The sequence below is a fragment of the Siphateles boraxobius genome, unplaced genomic scaffold (genome assembly GCF_051911475.1).
Source record: "Siphateles boraxobius isolate OS27281-9 unplaced genomic scaffold, OSU_SipBor_1 16, whole genome shotgun sequence".
NCBI lineage: Eukaryota > Metazoa > Chordata > Actinopteri > Cypriniformes > Leuciscidae > Siphateles > Siphateles boraxobius.
This window is the reverse complement of record NW_027508766.1, coordinates 16,936,910-16,960,583: the sequence shown is the minus strand read 5'-3', so window position 1 is coordinate 16,960,583 and position 23,674 is coordinate 16,936,910. Positions and strand designations below refer to the sequence as shown.

Below are 23,674 nucleotides of genomic sequence, written 5' to 3'. Positions count from 1 at the left end.
TCACGCCACGTAAAACGTAAACGTCAGACGTTGTTAAAGGGAACATGCTGAGAGTCACTGCAGAAACAGTTTTGAAAATGACCAAATAACGGAGACATGTTTTAAAACCGGTGGAGACGACAGCACTGAATAAAGCCACGCATACCAGCCTCCTCTGTTTCTGCCACTGCCTCATAAGATTCAGTAGACCAGCACAGTGGCTACATATTGTCATGTTGAAAATAAGACAACATCTATATTGCAAACCATCCAAATTGCTGTTGTTGTATTTGGCCTAGACCTTCCAACGCAACGTCATTGCCATAGAAACCAATGCAGATATTCCGGAAAACGAAAGACCGACATGATGGGACACACAAATCAGATCCGAATAGTTGCGACACACAATGTGGACAATCAATAATTTTAGATCAAATTCCAATCGGATAATCGTAAAACAATAAAACAAATAATTGGATATGGACTGACAGTGTGAAAGTATCCCTAGGGTATGTTTATACAACACCGTTTCCAACTGAAAACTTAAAACTTTTTATGTGTTTTGGCTATTCATTTACACGAGAATTGAGCTTTGGTTGCCTGAAAATATACGTTTTTGAAAACGGGTTTCAAAGTGCAAGGTTTTGAAAACAATAACTTTCCCGTCTCCATGTAAACAACAAAAACGTGAATTTGTGAAAAGGGTGACCTCATGCGCATGAGTATTACGTGTTTGCGGGGTGTTTATTGACAAAGTGACATCGCCAACTACTGGCCAGGCATGCAAATTACAGCCTTTTTAGTCATTTTGCAGATCCGTGTGAACGGGGATCTTTTGGACAACGTTATCAACAGTTTTTAGTACAATGTTGTCATGTAAACACCCTAAATTTTCATTGTCACCATTTTAGGTCTAGTTGTTCAATAGTTTCTATTGTTTCTGATTGTTAAACGTCTGTTCCCTGTTCCTTTGATTACAATCATCTGTGTATTTAAGCCCTCAGTTTGTCTCTGTTCGTTGTCTCTCTTTAATGTTATGTGATGTTATTTCAATTGTAGTGCCTACAGTTATCTTTGTGTTCATTAAATTGTTATTGTTCATTCTGCGTCAAGCATCTTTGTGGATTGCGCTACATGGCAATCCGTGACAAAAAATACAAAACAAAATTATTAAAATATAAACTAAAATTATTTTGAAAATATAAATATTAATAAATACAAAAATAACGCTGCTTTGAATATAGTGAAGTAGTATGGACAACTTTTATGATGTGCCCTTTTTTAAGCCTGAATGCTCCGGTCTTAATTTAATGTAATTTTAAAAAATGGCCAGTATTATTCAAAATTTTCCCTTTTGTGTTCTATGGAAGAAAATGTCTAATGGTTTGAAAGAACTTGAGGGCAAGTAAATAATGATAAAATTTACATTTTTCCATCTTTAACTATATTTTCAATACAACTATTAAAAAATAACTACAGAAAGTTATTAAATGATTCATTGCATGTTATGTAATATATCAAGTTTATAATGAAAACTAGAGCCAACCTCACATGAAATCTTAAAATAGGAAATTGGTCTATGTGAGGTATAGACATGTAGGGAAGGCAACCAAAAAGTTTAAAAACATGTGTTGCATCATTACTGAGCTTTCAAAGTGGTTTGAACAGCCTTCAACATTCTTTAATGTCAGGAAAAGTGATTTAGCTCATTACTGTGACTGTAATAGAGCTAAAGACACATAGCACAAGTGTGTCAGAGCTCATGCACGGAGCATGAAAGGGGACAGAGACTCACGCTTGCATGGACAATCTGCATGCACAAAAATACTCCCAACATGCCCAGCAGGAACGATAATCTGTGTGACACCTGAGTCACCATAACTAATCTGCTTTTCATTCTTTATACCTTTAGTCTCTAAGCACTTTTGCTTAAATTTAAAGGGACAGTTCACCCAAAAATGAAAATTCTGTCATCAATGGTCATCAACTATTGAAACATTTTTCAGAATATATGTAGGGGATATGTACATCAAGCTGGTTGTTACCGTTTTGTTGTAATATTGACTTGAGTTGAAATATTTTATTAGGGCTTTTAGCGCCAAGTTTTCATAATCCATTACAGTGTACAAGACAATCGTTGTAAAATGGCAGCAGCAACATTTGTATGAAACAAGAGAGTGAGTTCGCAATACCCGGATGATATAATTAAATAATTTTACACAAAATATTTATTTGAGTTATTAGCTCACCAAACTTCCACAAATATTTTTTTTTCAAGCGTATAGCGCTGTCTTCAGTTACCCGGATGAGCCTGTGTTATCAGTTTTTGCCAGTTGTTATCAGTTACTGACATGTCAGATTGTTACTACTGAACTGATAAAAATGATTATGTGGTGAAGTAAATACTACAGAGAAAACAAATTCTACATGAAAAAGCTAGTTCAGGCAAGAAAAAACAAAGTAAATCTTATATTATATTATAAAATTAAGTAAAACTAATCAACTTTTCTGATTCTGGTGTTCCCATCATGCACTGTATAATTGTATAATTAATAAGGTTGATTTTTTTGTTGTGTTGCTGTTTTCCAGCTGTATTTACACTGTTTTATCATTGCTTTTGTTGTTAGGTTTAATAATTTGCCATTTTGTGACATTTGGAGTTCATTTTCTTCTCCAAATTACACATTCATACTCAAAAACATCCATCAAATGTCACCGTCATTCTATTATGTAGATATGGTGTCTACACAATATCTACTGTATTATTTGCTTAGATGTTTCTAGTGTTGCAGATCATTGCAAAGGAACCCTCAACTAATTAGAAATTACTCAACAACCTCTTACTGGTCAAGTTAAAGTTATTTATTTTCTTTGTTAATTTTACTTAACCTAATTCAACATGAGAAATGTACATAAAAAATCTGTGCAAAAACTTGCGAAAGAAAAATGAAGTACATTTTACTCACGTTTTTTTTTTTTTTAGTGTGGATGGCGCGATTGACTAATCAGAATCAGGTATTCCACAGAGCCGTGTAATAATAATTCATTTTCCACAGAAGAATGAAAGTCATTGAGGTTTAAAATGACATGAGGGTGAGTAAATCATGACAGAAATGTCTTTTTTGGGTGAACTGTCCCTTTAAATTAAAGCATTTTACATAAGTTAAGCTATCATGATGGTCATCTCTTCACTAGATTAGCAATTAATCAACTAATTATCAAATATCTAAAATAAATAAAACAGAATCACACTGAGGGCTATTCTAAAACAAGCCAGTGACTCAGAGGAACTAAACTTCCTTTCAAATTGCCGTCTTTTCCAGGGTGCAAATTGGATCCGTCTGTTCTGTAGGGTGTAAGTGCAGCAAATAACACCTGTGTGAGTATCACATGAACAGTAGTTTGGGGGCCCCATTACTGTTTAATGGAATTTTTTGGTGTGTTTAATTTGCTGCTCTCATGGGAGAAAAAATACAAGATTCATATCTCCATCAGATCTTATCTAAATTACTGACTGTTCTGCATTCACCCTGTAGCATATCCTTCAAAAGAGCTAGAGTGTGAACAGGATGAGGAGACGAAAAGAGCAGTGAAAGGAAAAAAGGGAGGAAAGGATACCACAATCAGACATGGTAGCTTTCATGGACCATATTTATAGTCAGTAGAGGTTTAAGTTACGATATGTTCTGACCTGCACTTTGAAGAATGTGCTGTCTGGAACAAAATACATAAAACAGATGAAAGCATTAAAAAACATATAGTCCTCCAGAATCATGTATACAAAGATAAGCTACAAAAAAAGTATTGCTTAACACTTTAAGAGTTGGGGGGAAATGTATTAAACATGCACTTTTCAACATTTGTGCTCAAGAAACATTTCTACTAAAGTTGAAAATGGTAAAGCTTAATATTTTTGTGGAAACATGATACTTTTTTACAAGATTTTATGATAAATAGAATGTTCAAAAGAACAGCATTTTTGAAATATTTTGTCATCATGTAAAAGTCTTTTATAATGTCACTTTTGATCAGTGTATCCTTGCTGAATAAAAGTATTAATTTCCTTAGGCAACAAAAAAAAAAAAGACTTGACACCAGACTTCTCATTGGTAGTGTATAATAGAGACTGAATACAGATCATTTAATTTTGGGACAGTATGAAAGCTTGGCATGTGCCTGCTTTTGCAGTTCCACCGCTGCTTTACTTACACTTACACTTACACACATACACTATACTCTAGTGCCACAGACAGGGGTCAGTTTCCAAATATCAGTGTCCATCATGTGCAGGGAAAAGTTGACCTTAAAATTTTGCACCTGGTAATTAGACAGCTGGACCTCTCATTAACTTGTCTGTCGCAGCATGCAAAAACAAAGATAGACAGAACTAAACATATTAGATAATTACACTGGCGGTGACCTGCCTCTAGACAACATTAAAGTCAGAGGAGTCTACACACACACACACACACACACACACACACACACACACACACACACACACACACACACACACACACACACACACACACACACACACACACACACACACACACACACACACACACGGTACTTATGCTGCCATAAAGATGGAAAGTGGGGATGGGAAAGGTATTGTTCATTCTTTAGATTCTACAAATCCATTAACTTAAACTGAATTAAAACATAAACATAAATTTGGTCAAGTGTAATCCCATTAACACTGCACCAGAGAAAAAGGGTCTAAACACTGTTAAAGAAGTTGTTAATGCCTGCTATTTTCAATTTTACTAAAATTTGGTGTTGATGACATCAAACACCTTCATGAATACACCTTTTACAAATACACACACATACAGTGTGGTCGCTGTGATTTTGCCAAGTAAGACATAGTCCTGCCTGTATCAACATATATTGTTGATCCTGGAACAACATTCCTGTCCGAAAACACAGTCCTAACCCTATCCCTACTCCTAAACCTAACCCTACCCATAATTTATCCCTAAAATCAGAGGGAAATTATAGGTGAATAAGAATGGTGTAGAAGCCCATAACACTAAACTTGACATTAACTAAAAAATCTACCCCTCAAATCTGATTGGTTGATTGAAATGTTGTTCCAGGATCAACAACGATTAATTAACCCAAACAGTGGAGTCCAAAAGTCTACTACTGACAATATTTTATTTTATTTTATAATCAAAACATAAAATTCTGTGAAAACTGAATGTGAAAATGCAAAATATTCTTGACTGTTTTAGTATTTGGTTTATCTTTCTTTTGATTTAATGACAGCTGCATTATAGCTGCATGAAGTACACCAATAAATCACATATTCAATATCACACATTCACTAACATTGGTGACCTAGACACTGAAAATAATTCATATTCATTCAACTTCATAACGTTAATCATAACGATTTTGTGCCGTCTGTACTTTGTATGCTAAAGCTTTCTCTAAATGTATGCAACCAAACAAGGACCACAGTACAAGGTGCAGAGTTGCCTTTATCAAGGAGTCATGCATACACTACACAGAGCAAATGATTAACAGGGCAGCTTTTTGAGCCGATCAAATATACCCCCTTTGACATCACTCATCAGTTTCAAAGCTGAAGAGCAGATGCTTAAATTGCAACAGTTTGTACAACAGTGAAACAAGAGATCTAAACACACACTCCCCCTCCAATGTGTGTGTATCACCTGACACTTCAGACAAACTTTCTCAAGTGCAGTTTGGCCCTCTGTGTAGTCCTGTCTGGAAACAGCCCGAGTTGCTTTTGATTTGGAGACAGACAGTGGCTGGAGGGTGTCTGAGAGACGCTGTGACTTTAAGCAATTAACTTTCCCTTTAAAGCCGCTCTTATAAAACTGACAGCTGCAGACATTCACAAAGGACCAATCACCTCTTCAGAAACACAAAACTTGCTGCCGTAAACCAAACTGGTTGTCTTTTATTGGGGTGGTCCGGCATCCCGTATACACCCCCCTCACTACCACAGACGGGCCTTCTTACAATGGGACCCTCTATTTCTTATTAACGCTCATGGACTTGGGACGCTCCAGGGAAAGGTTGTGGCCCCCAGAGACCTATATAGAGCAAACTCTAAAAATGCCAATAAAGTTGGGCACATTAAGCCGCAAAACTTGCTGTTTACACTGGAATTCCAACATGCAGGAAGAATGTATAAATAGGTGGCTTGGAAAATGAATATTGTTGCAAAACTGTTTCAGTGCATGTTTACACAACAAGCTCTGTACCATCACATGTGTTGTGAGTGATTACATTCTAAATCTCAATGACTACTGCCAAAAATGATTTACCAACCAAGCACACATTTTCTCATTTGAGAGATAAGCAGAGGCTGATGTGGTTTAAGAGAAGCTGAGGTAAGAACAGACTACTCTTACACTATATCATTCGCAATGATCGCAGCACATAATTACCAAGCGAACCAAAGAAAAAATTAAAATCTCAATAATTCTGACAGATCTAATAAAGTCTCCGAATCTCAGCGGCCTCAGAGCTTTGTGTACCGCCCTTTGAAGTGGTTGAGATAACGAATGAAGTGTGCTGACATCGATTTGTTAAGCTTTTATGGCAGGCCGTTTTAACATGTATTCATTTAAACAGGCTTTTATATTACTAATACTTCTTTTGTAATTACTAGTCATTAATCAAATAGATATCTTAAGGTGCCCTTGTCAAAATGCAATTACACAAATAAGTACTAAGTAATATAAATTAACAAAATGTACTTAGTATAACATTAGGGTTAGGATTTGTTTTAGAGTTAGCTGCTTGTAATTATGCATAATTTACTGTTAATACTATAGTAACTAGGCTACATGTGTAACACTGTAAAATAAAATGTTACCCAATGATACTTCTTCCTTTGCTACTAGTCACAACTCCAATAGTGCCGTAACAATTCTATTCCCATTTTGCCATTGAATTGTAATGGGATCTGTGGTTCAGATATCAACTATTCACTTCTGACTTGTAGTCCCATGTATTTACAGAACTTTAGTACTTCTTTATTAGATAATAGAACTTATTCATGAGACTTAATGGGATTTATATACCATTTGCTACAATAACATTTGATATCTCACTGGTTGCTTTTTTACTTGTTATGAGCTATGCGACGACAAGTCAGAATTGCTACTTTATAGTCGAGGGGGTTTATAGTGAGACTGAAATATACAACAGGAATACAAACTACAGTTAATAAATAGATAGCAGTGTCAAATTAGTAAGAAAATTGGAATTGATAGCAATTAGGCAATTTGAATAGTAGCCTGATCAACTACTAGTAAAACTAGAATAATAGCTAGTAACAACTGGAATACATAGTATGGGTAGTTGAAATCTGAACCACAGATCCCTACTAAATTAGCCTATGTAGCAAAAAAAAAAAAGTTAGTTAGGCTAGTATTTCTATCAACGCTAACTACAATCAACTAAAGTATTAAACGCAAAAGAAAGGTACTAGAGACATAAAATAGATACTAGTTCACAAGAAATGTTTAAATGGCTTGCCATGAGCATTTAGAGTAATAAATGTGACAGCGCACAACTGAAGACTAGCGCGCTTTAATAAACTATTAACATTCACTGTTTGACTGGAGTGATCGCGTCTGCACTTCATATTAGTCACACACCTTAATTGCTCTAGTAGCCTAACACTGATTATTTTATTAAGATGATAACATCAGATATAAACTAACAAGAAAGATGATAATCTTGCTTATCATCATTATATGAACTCTAGTAGCTTTCTTGCTCATTTCATTTCATACCCATTACCTGCCCGCGAAAAATGAAGAAATGCTATTATTTAAGAAAAACGGGTTTAAGACAAAGACATATGAACGTAAACATGCAGCATAGTTTCGTTTTGTTGAGCAATTCAGTGCAGAAACTGGTAAATGTCTGAACCTCTGCATGATATTTGCGTTAAGATAATAGAGACCATATTTCCCTTGAGTCTAACTCACCTAGAGACAAGAATGGTTTGGTTTCCATATTAGCGCATGCCAGCTTTCTTTCTTGTAGATAGTGATTTATTTTCCCAGTGGGCAAGCTATAAGATCCAGTAGGAAACGCCGTGAGACCAAAGCCAGAGATCCGCTGTCAAAATCCACTTAATATAACTAAAGTATCTACTTCAATCGGCTCCATCCAGTTTGTAACTCCGCGAGAGCGCTCGCTCACTCACTCCCAGTATTCCTTCAGCGATCAAGCACTGCCTCACTATAGGAACCCTACCAGGGGGTACTCTAATCGGCAGCACTTTTGCAGCGACAACCCACTTCTACTTTTTACAATGTGGTAGCCTAATGTTGCCAATGCCGAAACCCCCTTCGGACTATAAAATAAATGGCAATTAAACAATACATTTGTGTATTTAACAATATGTATACGTGTATGACTATTGTTTTTGTTATGTAAATGAAAAAACAAACAAACATTTAATCAGTTTATCATTGAAGAGCCCCCCCCCCCCCCCCCCCTGAATGAATAAAAACATTTATCTGTAATATTTTTTTCTCTTTCAACCTAAGGGTTGTCTATCTATAGAAAAACTCAATGTGTCACTTAGTGTGTCATCACACTGGTGTTGTATCCTCCAGGGAATTCATCATTAATTAATGTACATGGCACATTAAAGATCAAAACCATCATCAGCATTATGAAACGAGTATATAAATGAAAATGGCTTTACTCAATGCCAAGGGGAATTAATTAAGTGAGGTGGATATATATTCGAATAATTTTAAAATAAATATCATGGCATGGTATATTAAAACCTTACATAAAGAGTTTTAAAGAGAATTCACACCCTATAAAGATAAATGCAGTATACATAATGGTTGCAAAAATGAGAGGCAGTATCTTATTGCAGTAGAAAGACATTATTTTATTACAGCAAGTTCTGCAATAAAAACGACTTTCTATGTGCAACCACATAATTGTATTATCTTTGTTAAACTCTTTCCCCTGGTTTCACAGACAATGCTTCAGCTGGTCCCAGACTATAATGCATGTTTGAGCTGTTTCAACCGAATGTAACTTGCACTGACATATCTTAAATATGTCAGTGCCATTGTTTTGTCTCAAGATGCACACCAGTAATGTGTTTTTTTCTAAAGCATGTTAATAAAAGCTATTCAAATGCCCTAATTGTACTAAGGCCTAATCCTAGCTTAATCTAGGTCCTGTTTGTGAAACTGGGCTTTTTCACTTAAACAGTAAGTGCATTTTTAACAGAGTAACTGGGATCTTTGAAATGTTGCTAATACTCATGTAATCCCTTCAAGCAGGTCAATGTCATGAGCTTTCCTTTGTGGAGAAGATGTAAGTGAGCTTTCGCACAAGTCTTAACACTGAGAACAAAATATTGCACATCATGTGGGTTTTGATAGTTTGGGGTTCATATGTTATTAGCTGTGTCATCTGATTAGATGTTTGTTTAAATGGCTATTTACAGCCTTGCATTTTCTGTCCTATTGGTCTGCATTATACTGTACTAATTCAGTGCAAACTTGACACCTCTCCAATAATGCTTGTCTGAGCAAAGAAAATGCTGCCTCAGATCTAATTAAATGGTAAGTTTAGAGGTCAAATAGCCTTTCAAAGCAAATGGCACAGTTCAACATCTGAGTTCTATACTGCAACTCATAGCTGTAAAAACGGATGAGGAGAGAGTCATAGGTTACAATAACAGCTGGTGAGATTGGGAGAGCATACTCACTTTTCAAATAGTATCATTCTCTGAGGAGACCAAAGCTTTTCCATGAAAGATTGCAATTATTCCTTAGTTCTATAGAGAGAATGTATCATCCAGTCATCCAAATGTGATTCATTTCAAATATGATATACCTTATTCACTGATATCTATTTCACCTATAAAATGTACAAAATATAAGGATCAGTTCAGTTTTAGAATGCAGTCAACAAATTCAGTTTTCTTTTCTGATTTTAATGTATCATTTAGATTGAATCCATATTTATATAATTGACTTTAACAATTGTAATCCGCTCTTTTACACCTAAAGTAAACATTATTTTACTGCAAGAATTTTAAATATTACTTTATGCCATATATTGTTATGCTTTAAACATTGATAGGACATGTCAACCTGAGTCAGGATGAAAGCACAGTGTTTTATTATTCTTGTGGGGATGACAGACAGTAGAAGTGAGTTTGGTCAGTGGAGGTCTAATGGTTCACATTCCCCACTATCGCTCAAGGACTGAGGAAAACTCTGAGGACTGTCCTGTAAACTTCAACATCATGCAGAAGTAAATATATATATATATATATATATATATATTACCAAGGCTGCATTTACAGTATTTGATTAAAAATATTAAAAAAAAGGGTAATATTGTGAAATATTGTATATGTTTTAAAATGTAATTTCTTTTTGTGATGTAATGCTGAATTTTTATTTTATATAATAAATGCAGCCTTGGTGAGCAGAAGAGACTTATTCTAAAAACATTACAACTCTTACTGATCCCAAACTTTTGAACTGCAGTGTATATCTTAATTCAGAACTATTGTTACGGAATTTATTTATATACAGCCATACAAATATATATATATATATATATATATATATATATATATATATATATATATACAGTTAGCTAGCCTCTTTATCACTTGGCTGTTACAGGTTTTGTAATTATTCTTTCAGATACCGTCTATACTCTCAGGAACTGTTTTCCGATAGAGATTTACTAACAGTGATGATGCACAACTGAAATGAGAACACCACAACCCTCAGAACAGGAGCAACTCCATCAAACTGTGGTATTACCAGGGTTTAGTGATAGGGAACCAGAATCCTTGTGCAGTGTGACTTTCTCAGGGAGACAAATTGAGATGTGTCTCACTGACTGATCCCTTAAGGATCAACGCCAAGTGCAGGGGCTCAGTGGCAGGAGTGATTTAATGCGTCTCACTCTCTCTGCTGGTCAGCCACTGTGGAGGAAAGAGAGGGGCAATCAGCCTTGTCATAAATCTCTACACTTCCTCCCACCATCACCAGTTCAAGAGAAATACCCCCCAACTGCCTCGTACACAGCCCATTAAACCTGTTTGCCCCCGGACACACACACAGACACGGACACACGGACACGGACACATGGACACACACACACACACACACACACACACACAAACACACACACACACGGTCCAACAGCATCAAGTAATCAGTCATTTCAAGTCTGTTAAATGCATCCATCATGAGAGTTCTGGGAAAAAAGTGTCATGAACTAAATGTAAAAATGTTTTGGCTGGTGAATGTATGGGCGAATTATAGGCACGCCTGCAATTAAAGGAATGGCTCATGGAAAATGAAACATTCTGTAATCATGTATTTATTCTCATGTTGTTTCAAACCCATATGCTGTTAGTTTTTCCATGAATTGCAAATATACATAATATATGTAAAACACTCACTACCATTCAAAAGATAAAAAAAATGTATGTTTAAAAAGTATTATTGCGAAATAAAGTGTAAAAAGAAATTATGTATATTCAAATGTAATTTATTTATGTGATGGAAAAGGCTGAATTTTACTCCAGTCATGTGGTGCAATAAACAAACAAGCAAACAAACAAATAAATAAATAAAACATTTATTATTATTATCAATGTTGAAAAAAGTCGTGCTGCTCAAAAAAAAGGATAAGGATTCAGGATTTCAGGATTCTTTAATCAAATTGAACGTTCAAAAGAACAACATTATGTAACATTATAAATGTCTTTACTGTCATTTTTGAGCAATTTAATGCATCCTTGCTGAACAAAGCTACTAATTTCTTTAAAAAAAATCACAACCCTCAACTTTTGAACAGTAGTATATATATATATATATATATATATATATATATATATATAAATGTAATATTATAATTACATTATGTATACATAATTTTACTTTTTTGGGTGACGTATTCCTTAAGCTTTGGCCTTTAAAGTTATGGTTGACCATCTCTCCATCAGATTATTATCAGATCTTTTTTTCTTGCTTCTTGCAATGTTATAATGATTCATGTCTTATGCAAAATGCACAATTTACAAGCGGTGAGTATTTTCCAGCAGAGCACAACACAAAACGAAACGAATATACATATACTGAAATACATTGTTCAAAGCAGTGAGGCCCAGTTCCGCTGTATGAGCTTCACTATGAGTCGAAGGATTTACTGCTGTGAATAATTAGTAAGTGAAGTGTGGCTGACTTCTCCATCGCCCTAGATACTTGGCACACTCTCTCCCTGTTTGCATCTCCACCAGTGTATCCAGATGGTCAACTCACTATGAACTCCCTGGGCTAGTTGCACCATGCAGCCTGCATATTATTTATCAATAACTGCCGTCCTATCAGGTGCTGGAACACCAAGAGCACTCAGCGGTTAGGAGACAGTAGGGGGGCAAACATGTAAACACGTGCACACACACACACACACACACATACACGCACAACCGTAGGCTCTGACACTGACCCAACATCTGGTTTTCATTAGCATCCAGCACACACACGCTCCCTCTCTGTGTCTCTCTCACTCGCTCGCTCTATATACATTCACAACAACAGACTGCTGTTGCTCAAAGAGCTGTCAACAGTTAGGACTTTCTCAAGACGAAAAAGGCAGAGAGAGCCAGTCGGAGGGAGAAAGACAGAGGGAGAGAGGCAAACAAAAGGGCACCATATGGAGAGGGTGCTTAGAAAACCACCTGGCTCTTAAAATATGAGTGCCAAGTTTGTAACGTGAATGACCTGTCCTTAAATACTTAAAGTACAGATGCGACCATGGGACAGAACTTACCTGAAAGTCTCTTAACTAAATGTAAAGAGCCTAAAAAAATAACGAATATAAAAAAGTGATAAACACAAGTAAGCAAACAGTGGGCTCTAAAACGTATTTAAAAACTTAAAAGTGCATGAATTTCTGTGTACAGTATTATAAAACAAAATATAAAGTTGGTTAGGTTTAAAATGATAAAACAATCGATTTTCTGTTCAAAATTAAGATAAAATGTATTGTGACACTTCTAATTGTCAAACATTAGTAGATCATGTTCATAGTTCAAGTGATGAACAACACCTGTGTGAACTTGAGGACAACTAACTTTGCGTCCACCAAATCTTAGTACTGCATTTGACACCATTGACCACAAGATTCTTTGAAATAGACTTGAAAATTATGTTGGCATTAGTGGAATCGCATTAGCATGGTTTAAACCATACTTATCTGACCGTTATCAGTTTGTACCAGTAAATGAAGAGATATCTTATCGATCAAAAGTTCAGTATGGCGTACCACAAGGCTCAGTACTAGGACCGTTGCTGTTTACTCTGTACATACTACCCTTAGGAGATATCATTAGGAAGCATGGCATTAGTTTTCACTGTTATGCCGATGATACTCAGCTCTATATTTCGGCACACCCTGACAAAACCTACCAATTTACAAAATTAAGGGAAAGCATAGCTGATATAAAAAACTGGATGACTAGTAATTTCCTACTACTTAATTCTGAAAAAAAACTGAGATTCTAATTATTGGACAAAAAACTTACTCACATAATAATCTAAAATACTGTCTAACACTTGATGGCTGCTCTGTCAAGTCTTTGTCGTTGGTTAGGAACCTGGGTGTGCTCTTTGATACCAATCTTTCATTTGAAAGTCACGTGTCTAGTATCTGTAAAACCGCATTTTTCCAACTTAAAAATATATCTAAATTACGTCATATGCTCTTAATGACAAATGCGGAACAGTTAGAATAACAAAATTTGACTGCTGGTGGTAGATCCTTTTCCTATTTAGCACCTAAATTTTGGAAAAGTCTTCCTAACATTGTCCGGGAAGCAGACACACTCTGTCAGTTCAAATCTAGACTAACAAGACATCTCTTTGACCTAACATAAACATAACACATTATAGACTTCTTTAATTCAATGTTAGGCTGCATAGATTAGGTCAGCCGGAACCGGGAACACTTCCCATAAATCCTGATGTACATGTTACATCATAAGAAGGATGGCATCTACGCTAATATTAATCTCTCTGTTTATCCCGAGGTTTACCGCAGTCCGCCGGATCCAGGCCATATCTGGATCTGATGAAGGACCTGTGCCTGGATACGACGACAACGCAGTCCTGAAGTGTCAACTAGTCTCTCTACTGTGAAGGCCTCCTTCCCTTCCCTTTACCTCTGTACAGATAAAACTTTGTCAGGATACTTCCGGTTCACGTGGCTACGCGAAAGCAATAAAAAATTCTGTATTATGACCTTTTTGGTCCCACTTTATATTAAGTGGCTTTAAATACAATGTACTTACATCAAAAAATAAGTACAAATGTACTTATTGTCTTCATGTTGTATTGTAAAACACTTGTGCTGCTATTGAGGTGTGATACAGGTAAGGTTAGGGACAGGTTTGGTGGTATGGGTCGGTTTAAGGGTGGGTTAAGGTGTAGGGGAAGGGTCAACAGTGTAATTACAAATGTAATTATATAAATTAATTACAGCTGTAATTACATGCAGGTATTTTTAAAATATAAGTACAATGTAAAAACGTATGTACACAATAAGTCCATTGTATCAAATTATTAATTTCAATGTTAGTACATAGTAGTTAAAGCCACTTAATATAAAGTGGGACCAAATTTTTCTTGGAACCTATTTCATGGTTTGCGTTCTTGAGCCACCAGGCACTGTTTTGTGCAATTGAGTGGCCGGATCACATTAATGGTTTTCTGTTAGAGCGGTGTCGTGTTAGCTGTCCCTAAGTTAATAACTAATGATCATCGCGACGGAAGTGAATCAATCGAAACTAACTTTAGCTAGACAATAACTTTATTCTAGAGCTGCTGTAAAGCCAAAACAACACTCTGTTACTTTAATTCCCTGTTATCACTGTAAAGCTGCTTCAAAACAATCTATTGTTAAAAGCGCTATATAAATGAAGGTGACTTGACTTGACTTGACTAAAACCTTGCGACCAGTTGGTTTAAATTAATTGCAAAAATAGGTTTGATATTTTATATCTATTAAAGTGAAACTTATGTGCATTTTAACCCTGTAAAGCCTGACATGAAATTTAAAAAATCATATATATAGTCTTTTTGATCTTTTCTAACAATAAAAAATCTTTACTATTACTTTTTTTAACCAATTTAACACATCCTTGCTGAATAAAAATAATAATTTCTTTCAAAAAAGAAAGAAAAAAATCGAAAAAATCCCTGACCCCAAACTTTTGATCGGTAGTAGGCTATATTGTTACAAAAGATTTCTATTTTAAATAAATGCTGTTTTGTTTTCTTTTTATTCATCAAAGAATCCTGAAAAAAGTATCACAGGTTATAAACAAATATTAAGCAGCACAACTGTTTCCAAAATAATAAATAAATCAGCATTTTAGAATGATTTCTGAAGGATCATGTGACACTGAAGACTGGGGTAATGGCTGATGAAAATTCAGCTTTACATCAAAGAAATAAATTATATTTTAAAGTATATTAAATTAGAAAAACATTGTTTTAAATTGTAAAAATATTTCACAATATAACAGTTTTTTTCTGTATTGTTGATCAAATAAATGCAGGCTTGATGAGCATAAGATAGTTCTTTAAAAAAATATTAAAAAGTATTGTTTCCAAACTTAACTATCATATTTGATACTTCTGGCTTTCATGGCTCATATGAAATATGTAACATAGAATATGGAGCTCAAACTCGAGTACACTCGAGGACATTCATAGGAATTATTGCAAAATTATGCAATTTGGTGCAGTTGCTGATATGTACAGTATATGACCAAAAAGTAATATGAAATTCTGTTCAATGAGATCTTCATAACAGTATTCCAGACTGTCACTCTAAATCATTAAAGATTTCACTGGAAAAGGACGTGTGTGCTATGACCTGAAGGGGGATGATTTTATAAAATAAAAGGCCTTTTATTTGCTATAATAAGTATGAACTATCAATCAGAGGGCAGAACTATTAATCAAAACAGATTTTTCAGCAAAGTTTTGATCATGTTATTAATCATTTTGAGGCCTTAGAATTTTGCAAATTAAACATAGGCTTTATAGGGTTTAGGGTCCAAATATGTATGTATACATCTTTATATATAGTATTTTTATTGACTTTCTCATATATTTTGTTGTTTTATTCTTCATTTTAAATTTATGGAACATTATTTGACTTTAAAGTTACCAAAAGTTACCAAAGTAACTTTGGTTACTATTATTTGACTAGTAACCAAAAATCCAAATCACAGTCTCTACTGCACCAATTTAATTGATATTAATACTAGTGTAGAACATTGCATAGAAACTGTGTCTATTCCTCGTTTACTAAGATCAAATAATAAATCTACTGCAGGATCTAGAAAAAATCTAATTGTTATTAAAACAAAAAATCTCGCTATTAGTGAACAAAAACAATTTCTAAAGCTAGGTCTTCTAAACATTAGATCGCTCACACCTAAGGCGGTTATTGTAAATGAAATGGTCACAGATAATAATTTCGATGTTCTGTGCCTTACTGAAACCTGGCTTAAACCAAATGATTATTTCGGTCTAAATGAGTCTACTCCGCTAGGATACTGTTATAAGCATGAGCCCCGTCTGATCGGTCGTGGCGGCGGTGTTGCAACAATCTACAGAGATATCCTTAATGTTACTCAGAAAACTCGTCATAGGTTTAATTCGTTTGAAGTGCTTGTGCTAAATGTTACGCTCTTAGATGTAAGAAAAAAATCCCTATTATCTCTAGCATTGGCTACCGTATATAGACCTCCAGGGCCTTACGCCAATTTCCTAAAAGAGTTTGCTGACTTTCTATCAGATCTTTTGGTCAACGTCGATAAAGCATTAATTGTTGGAGATTTTAACATACACGTAGATAATTTAAATGATGCGTTAGGGGCTGCGTTTACAGATTTATTAAACTCCTTCGGGGTCAAGCAAAACGTCACCGGACCAACTCATCGTCTTAATCATACACTCGATTTAATTATATCATATGGAACCGATCCAACCGATATAGATATCATTCCACAAAGTGATGATGTCACTGACCACTACTTGGTAACTTGCATATTACGCACTGCTGTAATATGTCATGCTGCGCCACGTTATCGACCAGGTAGAACAATTCGTCCATCCACCATAGATCATTTCTCAAATAGCTTATCTGATCTGTCCCAGCTGCTGCCTGAACCCAAACAAACAGATGAATTAGACGAACTAACTAGCACTATGAGCAACATTCTCTCTAGAACATTGGATATTGTTGCACCCATTAGATTAAAAAAGGTCAGAGAAAAAAGTATAGCACCATGGTACAATAATACTACGTATGTTTTAAAGAGAGAAACCCGTAATTTAGAGCGTAAATGGAAAAAAACTAATTTAGAGGTCTCTAGAATCGCGTGGAAAGACAGTATGTCACTTTATAAAAAGGCACTTAAAACGGCCAGGGCTGAGCACCTCAGCAAATTAATAGAAAACAACCGAAATAATCCAAGGTTTTTATTTAATACCGTGGCTAGACTAACAAATAAACAGACGTCGTCTGAACAAAATACCTCGTTACAGTTTAGTAGTAATGATTTCATGAACTTCTTCACCGAGAAAATTGAAAGCATCAGAATCAAAATCGTAAACGTTCGATCTTTGCTCGCGCCTTATAATTCGGCCGCAATTATTACCCCGCAAGAACAATTACAATGCTTTACAACCATAGAACAAAAAGAGTTAAATAAACTTATCACTTCATCTAAAACAACAACATGTTTATTAGATCCTATACCAACTGAACTACTGAAAGAAGTGTTACCTGTAGTGGAAGAGCCTCTTCTCAATATTATTAACTCATCTTTATCTTTAGGTCATGTTCCAAGAACGTTCAAGCTGGCAGTTATAAAACCTCTTATTAAGAAACCACAATTAGATCCAAATAACCTAGCAAATTACAGACCCATTTCGAATCTTCCATTTATGTCAAAAATATTAGAAAAAGTTGTGTCCGCTCAACTCGGCTCTTTCTTGCAAGAAAACGACATCTATGAAAAGTTTCAGTCTGGATTCAGGCCACATCATAGCACTGAAACTGCGCTTGTTAGAATCACAAATGATTTACTTTTAGCTTCGGACCAAGGCTGTATCTCAGTACTAGTTTTACTTGATCTTAGTGCTGCGTTCGATACTATAGATCACACAATACTCTTAGATCGACTGCAAAATTACACTGGTGTTCAAGGACAAGCATTAAGCTGGTTCAGGTCATACTTATCTGACCGCTACCATTTCGTCTACTTAAATGGAGAAAAATCGATTATAACTTCGGCAAACTATGGAGTGCCGCAGGGATCTGTGTTAGGCCCTTTATTATTCTCAATATATATGCTGCCACTTGGTAATATTCTAAGGAAACATGGAATTAGTTTCCATTGTTATGCTGATGACACTCAAATATATATTTCCTCACGGCCAGATGAATACGCTAAATTATCCAAATTGACAGATTGTGTTAAAGATATAAAAGATTGGATGACGCATAATTTTCTTTTATTAAATCCAGACAAGACAGAGGTAATACTTATCGGTTCTAAAAACCGTCCACAAAACCTTTCACAGCACGACTTTAACATAGTAGGATGCCCTGTTACTCTATCCGCTACAGTAAAAGACCTGGGTGTTACATTAGACTGCAACCTGTCTTTTGAAAAGCATATTTCATATGTTACAAAAACAGCCTTTTTCCACCTTAGAAACATTGCTAAGTTACGTAATATGCTATCAGTCTCTGATGCAGAAAAGTTAGTTCATGCATTCATGACCTCGAGACTAGATTACTGTAATGCTTTATTAGCTGGTTGTCCTGCATCTTCAATAAACAAGCTACAGTTAGTCCAAAATGCAGCCGCTAGAGTTCTTACTAGATTAAGAAAATATGATCATATAACACCGATTTTATCATCACTTCATTGGTTACCTATAAAGTTCCGTATTAATTACAAGGTATTGCTTTTGACTTATAAAGCTCTAAATGGTTTAGCTCCAGTCTATTTAACGGATCTTCTATCGCCTTACAATCCATCGCGCTCTTTAAGATCACTAGATTCGAGGTTTCTGGTCATTCCTAGGATATCCAGATCCACCAAAGGAGGCAGAGCATTTTCACATTTAGCTCCGAAGCTCTGGAATAGCCTTCCTGATATTGTTCGTTGCTCAGACTCGCTCTCCCAGTTTAAAACTAGACTGAAGACGCATCTATTTAGCCAGGCATTCATATAAATTTTTTATCTTACAGTTACTGTAAATTCGGCCTCTAGTTCATAAACGCCAGAGGAGAACTGGCCCCCGACTGAGCCTGGGTTCTCCCAAGGTTTTTTTTCTCCATTGGGTCACCTGATGGGGTGTTAGGACACCATTAGGTCACTGGATGGAGTTTTTCGGTTCCTTGCCACTGTTGCCTTTGGCTTGCTCAGTTGGGGATATTCAAATTAATTAACCAATCATACCATTGATCAGCTCTACCAAACTTGGATGTCTTTTTTCCAGTAATAAACAAACATTAAGTTGTTTTGATTGATACTGTGAAGCAGCTTTGATACAATCTGTATTGTGAAAAGCGCTATATAAATATATTTGACTTGACTTGACTTGACTTTAAAAAGAAAGAAAAGCTTTTTTTGTCCTCGTTTACCATCATCTCTTGTTCATAATTTGAAGCGCCCCCACTGTTGATTTACAGCTGCTTACTATGCTTACTGTATATGTTGGCCATCACAGTCTCCCCTAGGTGGCCCCTCACACTAAGATTCTGCCATTTTGTAATGGTTTGGTGAGGCCACAGTCAAGAGAACTTCACTAGACAGTGGGTCAGAGTCAGGTCAACTCACAGGCTCTCTACCATCATCAGGCCAAGAGTCTAGCGTAACCCCTCACCCTCACATGCCCCCTCCAAAGAGCATGCTCTTTAGAGTCAATTGGAGCCATTTGGACCGTAACAGCGGTTACTGCTTAAGTGATGGTGTTACCCCAAGTACAATGAGAAGAACAACTGTAATTTAAACATTAAAAGAAAAGTTCAAATGGGATGGGTGTATATTTGGTTAATGACAAAAAAAAATCTCTTTCTTTTATAGACAGAAGGGCACCTGTTTCTTCTGAGGCCGAACATGTTTTTTTAATTGTATAATTCTTCGTTTGAATACAGTTAAGTGTTTTACTTGTTTTTGTTTAGTTTTTTTAAAGAAATGTTGCTCTCTATCAAACAAAACTGTACAATCAGAGCAGAAATCTTTCTCACTCTCTCCTCTCTCTTTCCCCAAATAATTTTCCCTGTGATAAATGAACAGAGTCACATATACTGTGATTATAATTTTGTCTGATATCACATCTTTCAGCTCCATCTTCACACCTCTGGTAAACCAATTGTATTTTTTAAGTTCTTGTTTCTCATTCAAGCGTAAAGGCTCTTGCAAAATGAAAATCCACATACATTAATAAAAGTTAATTCTTTAAAAGATCAATTTTATGCAATGTGTGTGTGTGTGTGTGTGTGTGTGTGTGTGTGTGTGTGTGTGTGTGTGTGTGTGTGTGTGTGTGTGTGTGTGTGTGTGTGTGTGTGTGTGTGTTCGGTACATGTTTTGTGATCATTAAAACAACATTTTATTTGAGAAGAAAAATTGTATACTGTATATACAGCTGCTGGTCATATAATTAGAATATCATCAAAAAGTTGATTTATTTCACTGATTCCATTCAAAAAGTGACATTTTTATATTATATTCATTCATTACGCACAGACTGATATATTTCAAGTGTTCATTCATTTTAGTTTTGATGATTATAACTGACAACTAATGAAAACCCCAAAATCAGTATCTCAGAAAATTAGAATATTGTGAAAAGGTTCAATATTGAAGACACCTGGTGCCACACTCTAATCAGCTAATTAACTCAAAACACCTGCAAAGGCCTTTAAATGGTCTCTCAGTAGTTCTGTAGGCTACACAATCATGGGGAAGACTCCTGACTTGAAAGCTGTCCAAAAGGCGACCATTGACATCTTGCACAAGGAGGGCAAGACACAAAAGGTCATTGCTAAAGAGGCTGGCTGTTCACAGAGCTCTGTGTCCAAGCACGTTAATAGAGAGGCGAAGGGAAGGACAATATGTGGTAGAAAAAAGTGTACAAGCAATAGGGATAACTGCACCCTGGAGAGGATTGTGAAACAAAACCCATTCAAAAATGTGGGGGAGATTCACAAAGAGGGTACTGCAGCTGGAGTCAGTGCTTCAAGAACCACCACGCACAGACTTATGCAAGACATGGGTTTCAGCTGTCGCACTCCTTGTGTCAAGCCACTCTTGAACAAGACACAGTGTCAGAAGCGTCTCGCCTGGGCTAAAGACAAAAAGGACTGGACTGCTGCTGAGTGGTCCAAAGTTATGTTCTCTAATGAAAGTAAATTTTGCATTTCCTTTGGAAATCAAGGTCCCAGAGTTTGGAGGAAGAGAGGAGAGGCACAGAATCCCTGTTGCTTGAAGTCCAGTGTAAAGTTTCCACAGTCAGTGATGGTTTGGGGTGCCATGTCATCTGCTGGTGCTGGCCCACTGTGTTTTCTGAGGTCCAAGGTCAACGCAGCCATCTACCAGGAAGTTTTAGAGCACTTCATGCTTCCTGCTGCTGACCAACTTTATGGAGATGCAGATTTCGTTTTCCAACAAAGAATATATAAAATATATAAAATATATTAAAATATTTTATATGTTTTTATATATAAATACCTCACACAGTTTTACTTCTCAAATTAAATATACAAAATGTTGTTAGAGGATGGAAACATAATTAAAATTAAAAAATGTATAATATAATTATTCACATATATTTTATTTAAAATTATTTTTGTAGTAATCAACCTTACACTGAGTGTAACTTGTAATGTGCACAGAATATTTCTGTTAGCTCCGAAATTACTAATGATCTGACAAATTTGTAACTGGTGCTGGTAAATAGATTACAGCCAATGCAATATGTTTTTGCTGATGATTTCGAAGCCCGTGTTCTGCTTATCATAGATCATAGAGTTACTTATGACATGTGATTCTTCTCATCATGTTTCATTTTTCCAAGACATTTGAATCACATATATCAGACAGACACAAAAGGCATGTGATCAGAGTGCATGACATCATATTTCTTTTGTTATTCTGGGCTGTTATTGTTATTCTTTTGTTATTCTTGACATCTCAAGACATACACAGTGATGTTTATGGGGGGTAAAACGGAAGCAGAAATGTCACCCTAAAGCAACACCAGCAGCTCTGCAGTGACAGTCACACTCGTATTATGACATCTGTGTCTCCCACATAAAGGATGATCACTATGTTAAAGAGCTTAATTTGTACAGAGACACTTCCCACAAACTGAGGATGTGTGAGTTGACAATGGTCACAAGGAGCCAATTTTGACTCAAGTCAGTTTCACTGAGCATTTTATGCACTTCCCAAATTTCAAAGAGTGTGAAAGATCTACTGTATATTTTACTGTTGTGCTATGGTTTAATGAAAGGATTGGCCTCTATTCATATTATTTGTAAAGAATTTTATCAGTAATATTCCAGACAGTACATGTTCAGTGATTCTTAAAACTAAAAAGGAAATTGGCCAATTTGTAAATGTTAAAATACTCACTGTTTCATAGACATAAGGAGTAAACAATATGCATGTTAACATGATTTTAGTATACAAAATTGTTTACTAACCTTTTCTGTGTAATTATTAAAATTTTTGAAAAATTGTATAGCTCTAAAAACACAAGTTAAATGTAAGTACTTTTTATAAAATAAAAATGATGAACTCATATTTCTGCTTTGAAATCCATCCAAAAAAAAAAAATCGCCTCATTAATTGGCCATTGGTCTCTCACTATAACCTTGATTTCCACTTCAGAAAATATTCCTTTAAATCAGTGTGTTATTGGACTTATTGGTTATATGGACGTGTTGGTTCCCTTTCAAGGGAACTCGCGTTGCGTCGATTGACGCTAAGGGAACGCTTTGCATTTTGATGTATTGAAGCACATGTGAAATCAGTCCAATAGCGTGACGGGACGTCAGAAGGTATAGAAGGTAACCAGGAAGTATATAAGCCGGGTTCAAACTCAGCCGCGACAGCTTCTGTGTCTTCACAAGCGCTCTATGTGAAATTGTCCTTGTTATTTGGTGTTGTCTGTTTTATATATATATATATATATATGAAGAGTTCAGATGCAAAAGCCTCTAAACGCCACCTCCGTCAAAAATGAGATAATGACATTGAGTGAAAGCTATCTGAACATAGTACACGTTCAACAAATATATTTGCTTCAAATTCTTTAAATCTCTGCCTCAGCCCATTCAGAAATATCAGTTTGTCGGCAAAAGCCTCTAGACGCCACTTTCCTTTGGCAGCAAAAGCTGGTACATCCCGAGAACCAATCAGAAGGCGCGAATCAGTACAGGCTGTTTCAATAGAGCGGCGCGCTGAGGAGACGGATTTTTTGAGACGGCTGAGGAGATTGTTTTGGTTTTGGATTCAGATTTTTTTACATTTTTAAAATGGAGTACGATGAAATGGATGAGCCTGTCCTACTGACATCAAATGGCAGAAGAAAAA

At 35.7% G+C, this 23,674-nt stretch overlaps 1 protein-coding gene across 2 annotated transcripts in view; it reads right to left on the bottom strand.

The window, feature by feature from the left end:
* Positions 1-8,211, bottom strand: part of rxrab (retinoid x receptor, alpha b) — a 108,544-nt gene extending 100,333 nt beyond the window's left edge. The window contains exon 1 of one of the 2 annotated variants that reach the window (XM_077231843.1): positions 7,962-8,211. In XM_077231843.1, coding sequence (XP_077087958.1) covers positions 7,962-7,989 — 28 coding nt within the window. In that variant the 5' untranslated portion in view covers positions 7,990-8,211. The remainder of the gene's footprint in view (positions 1-7,961) is intronic. The other variant, XM_077231845.1, reaches the window with a different exon arrangement.
* Positions 8,212-23,674: the final 15,463 nt, after the last annotated feature.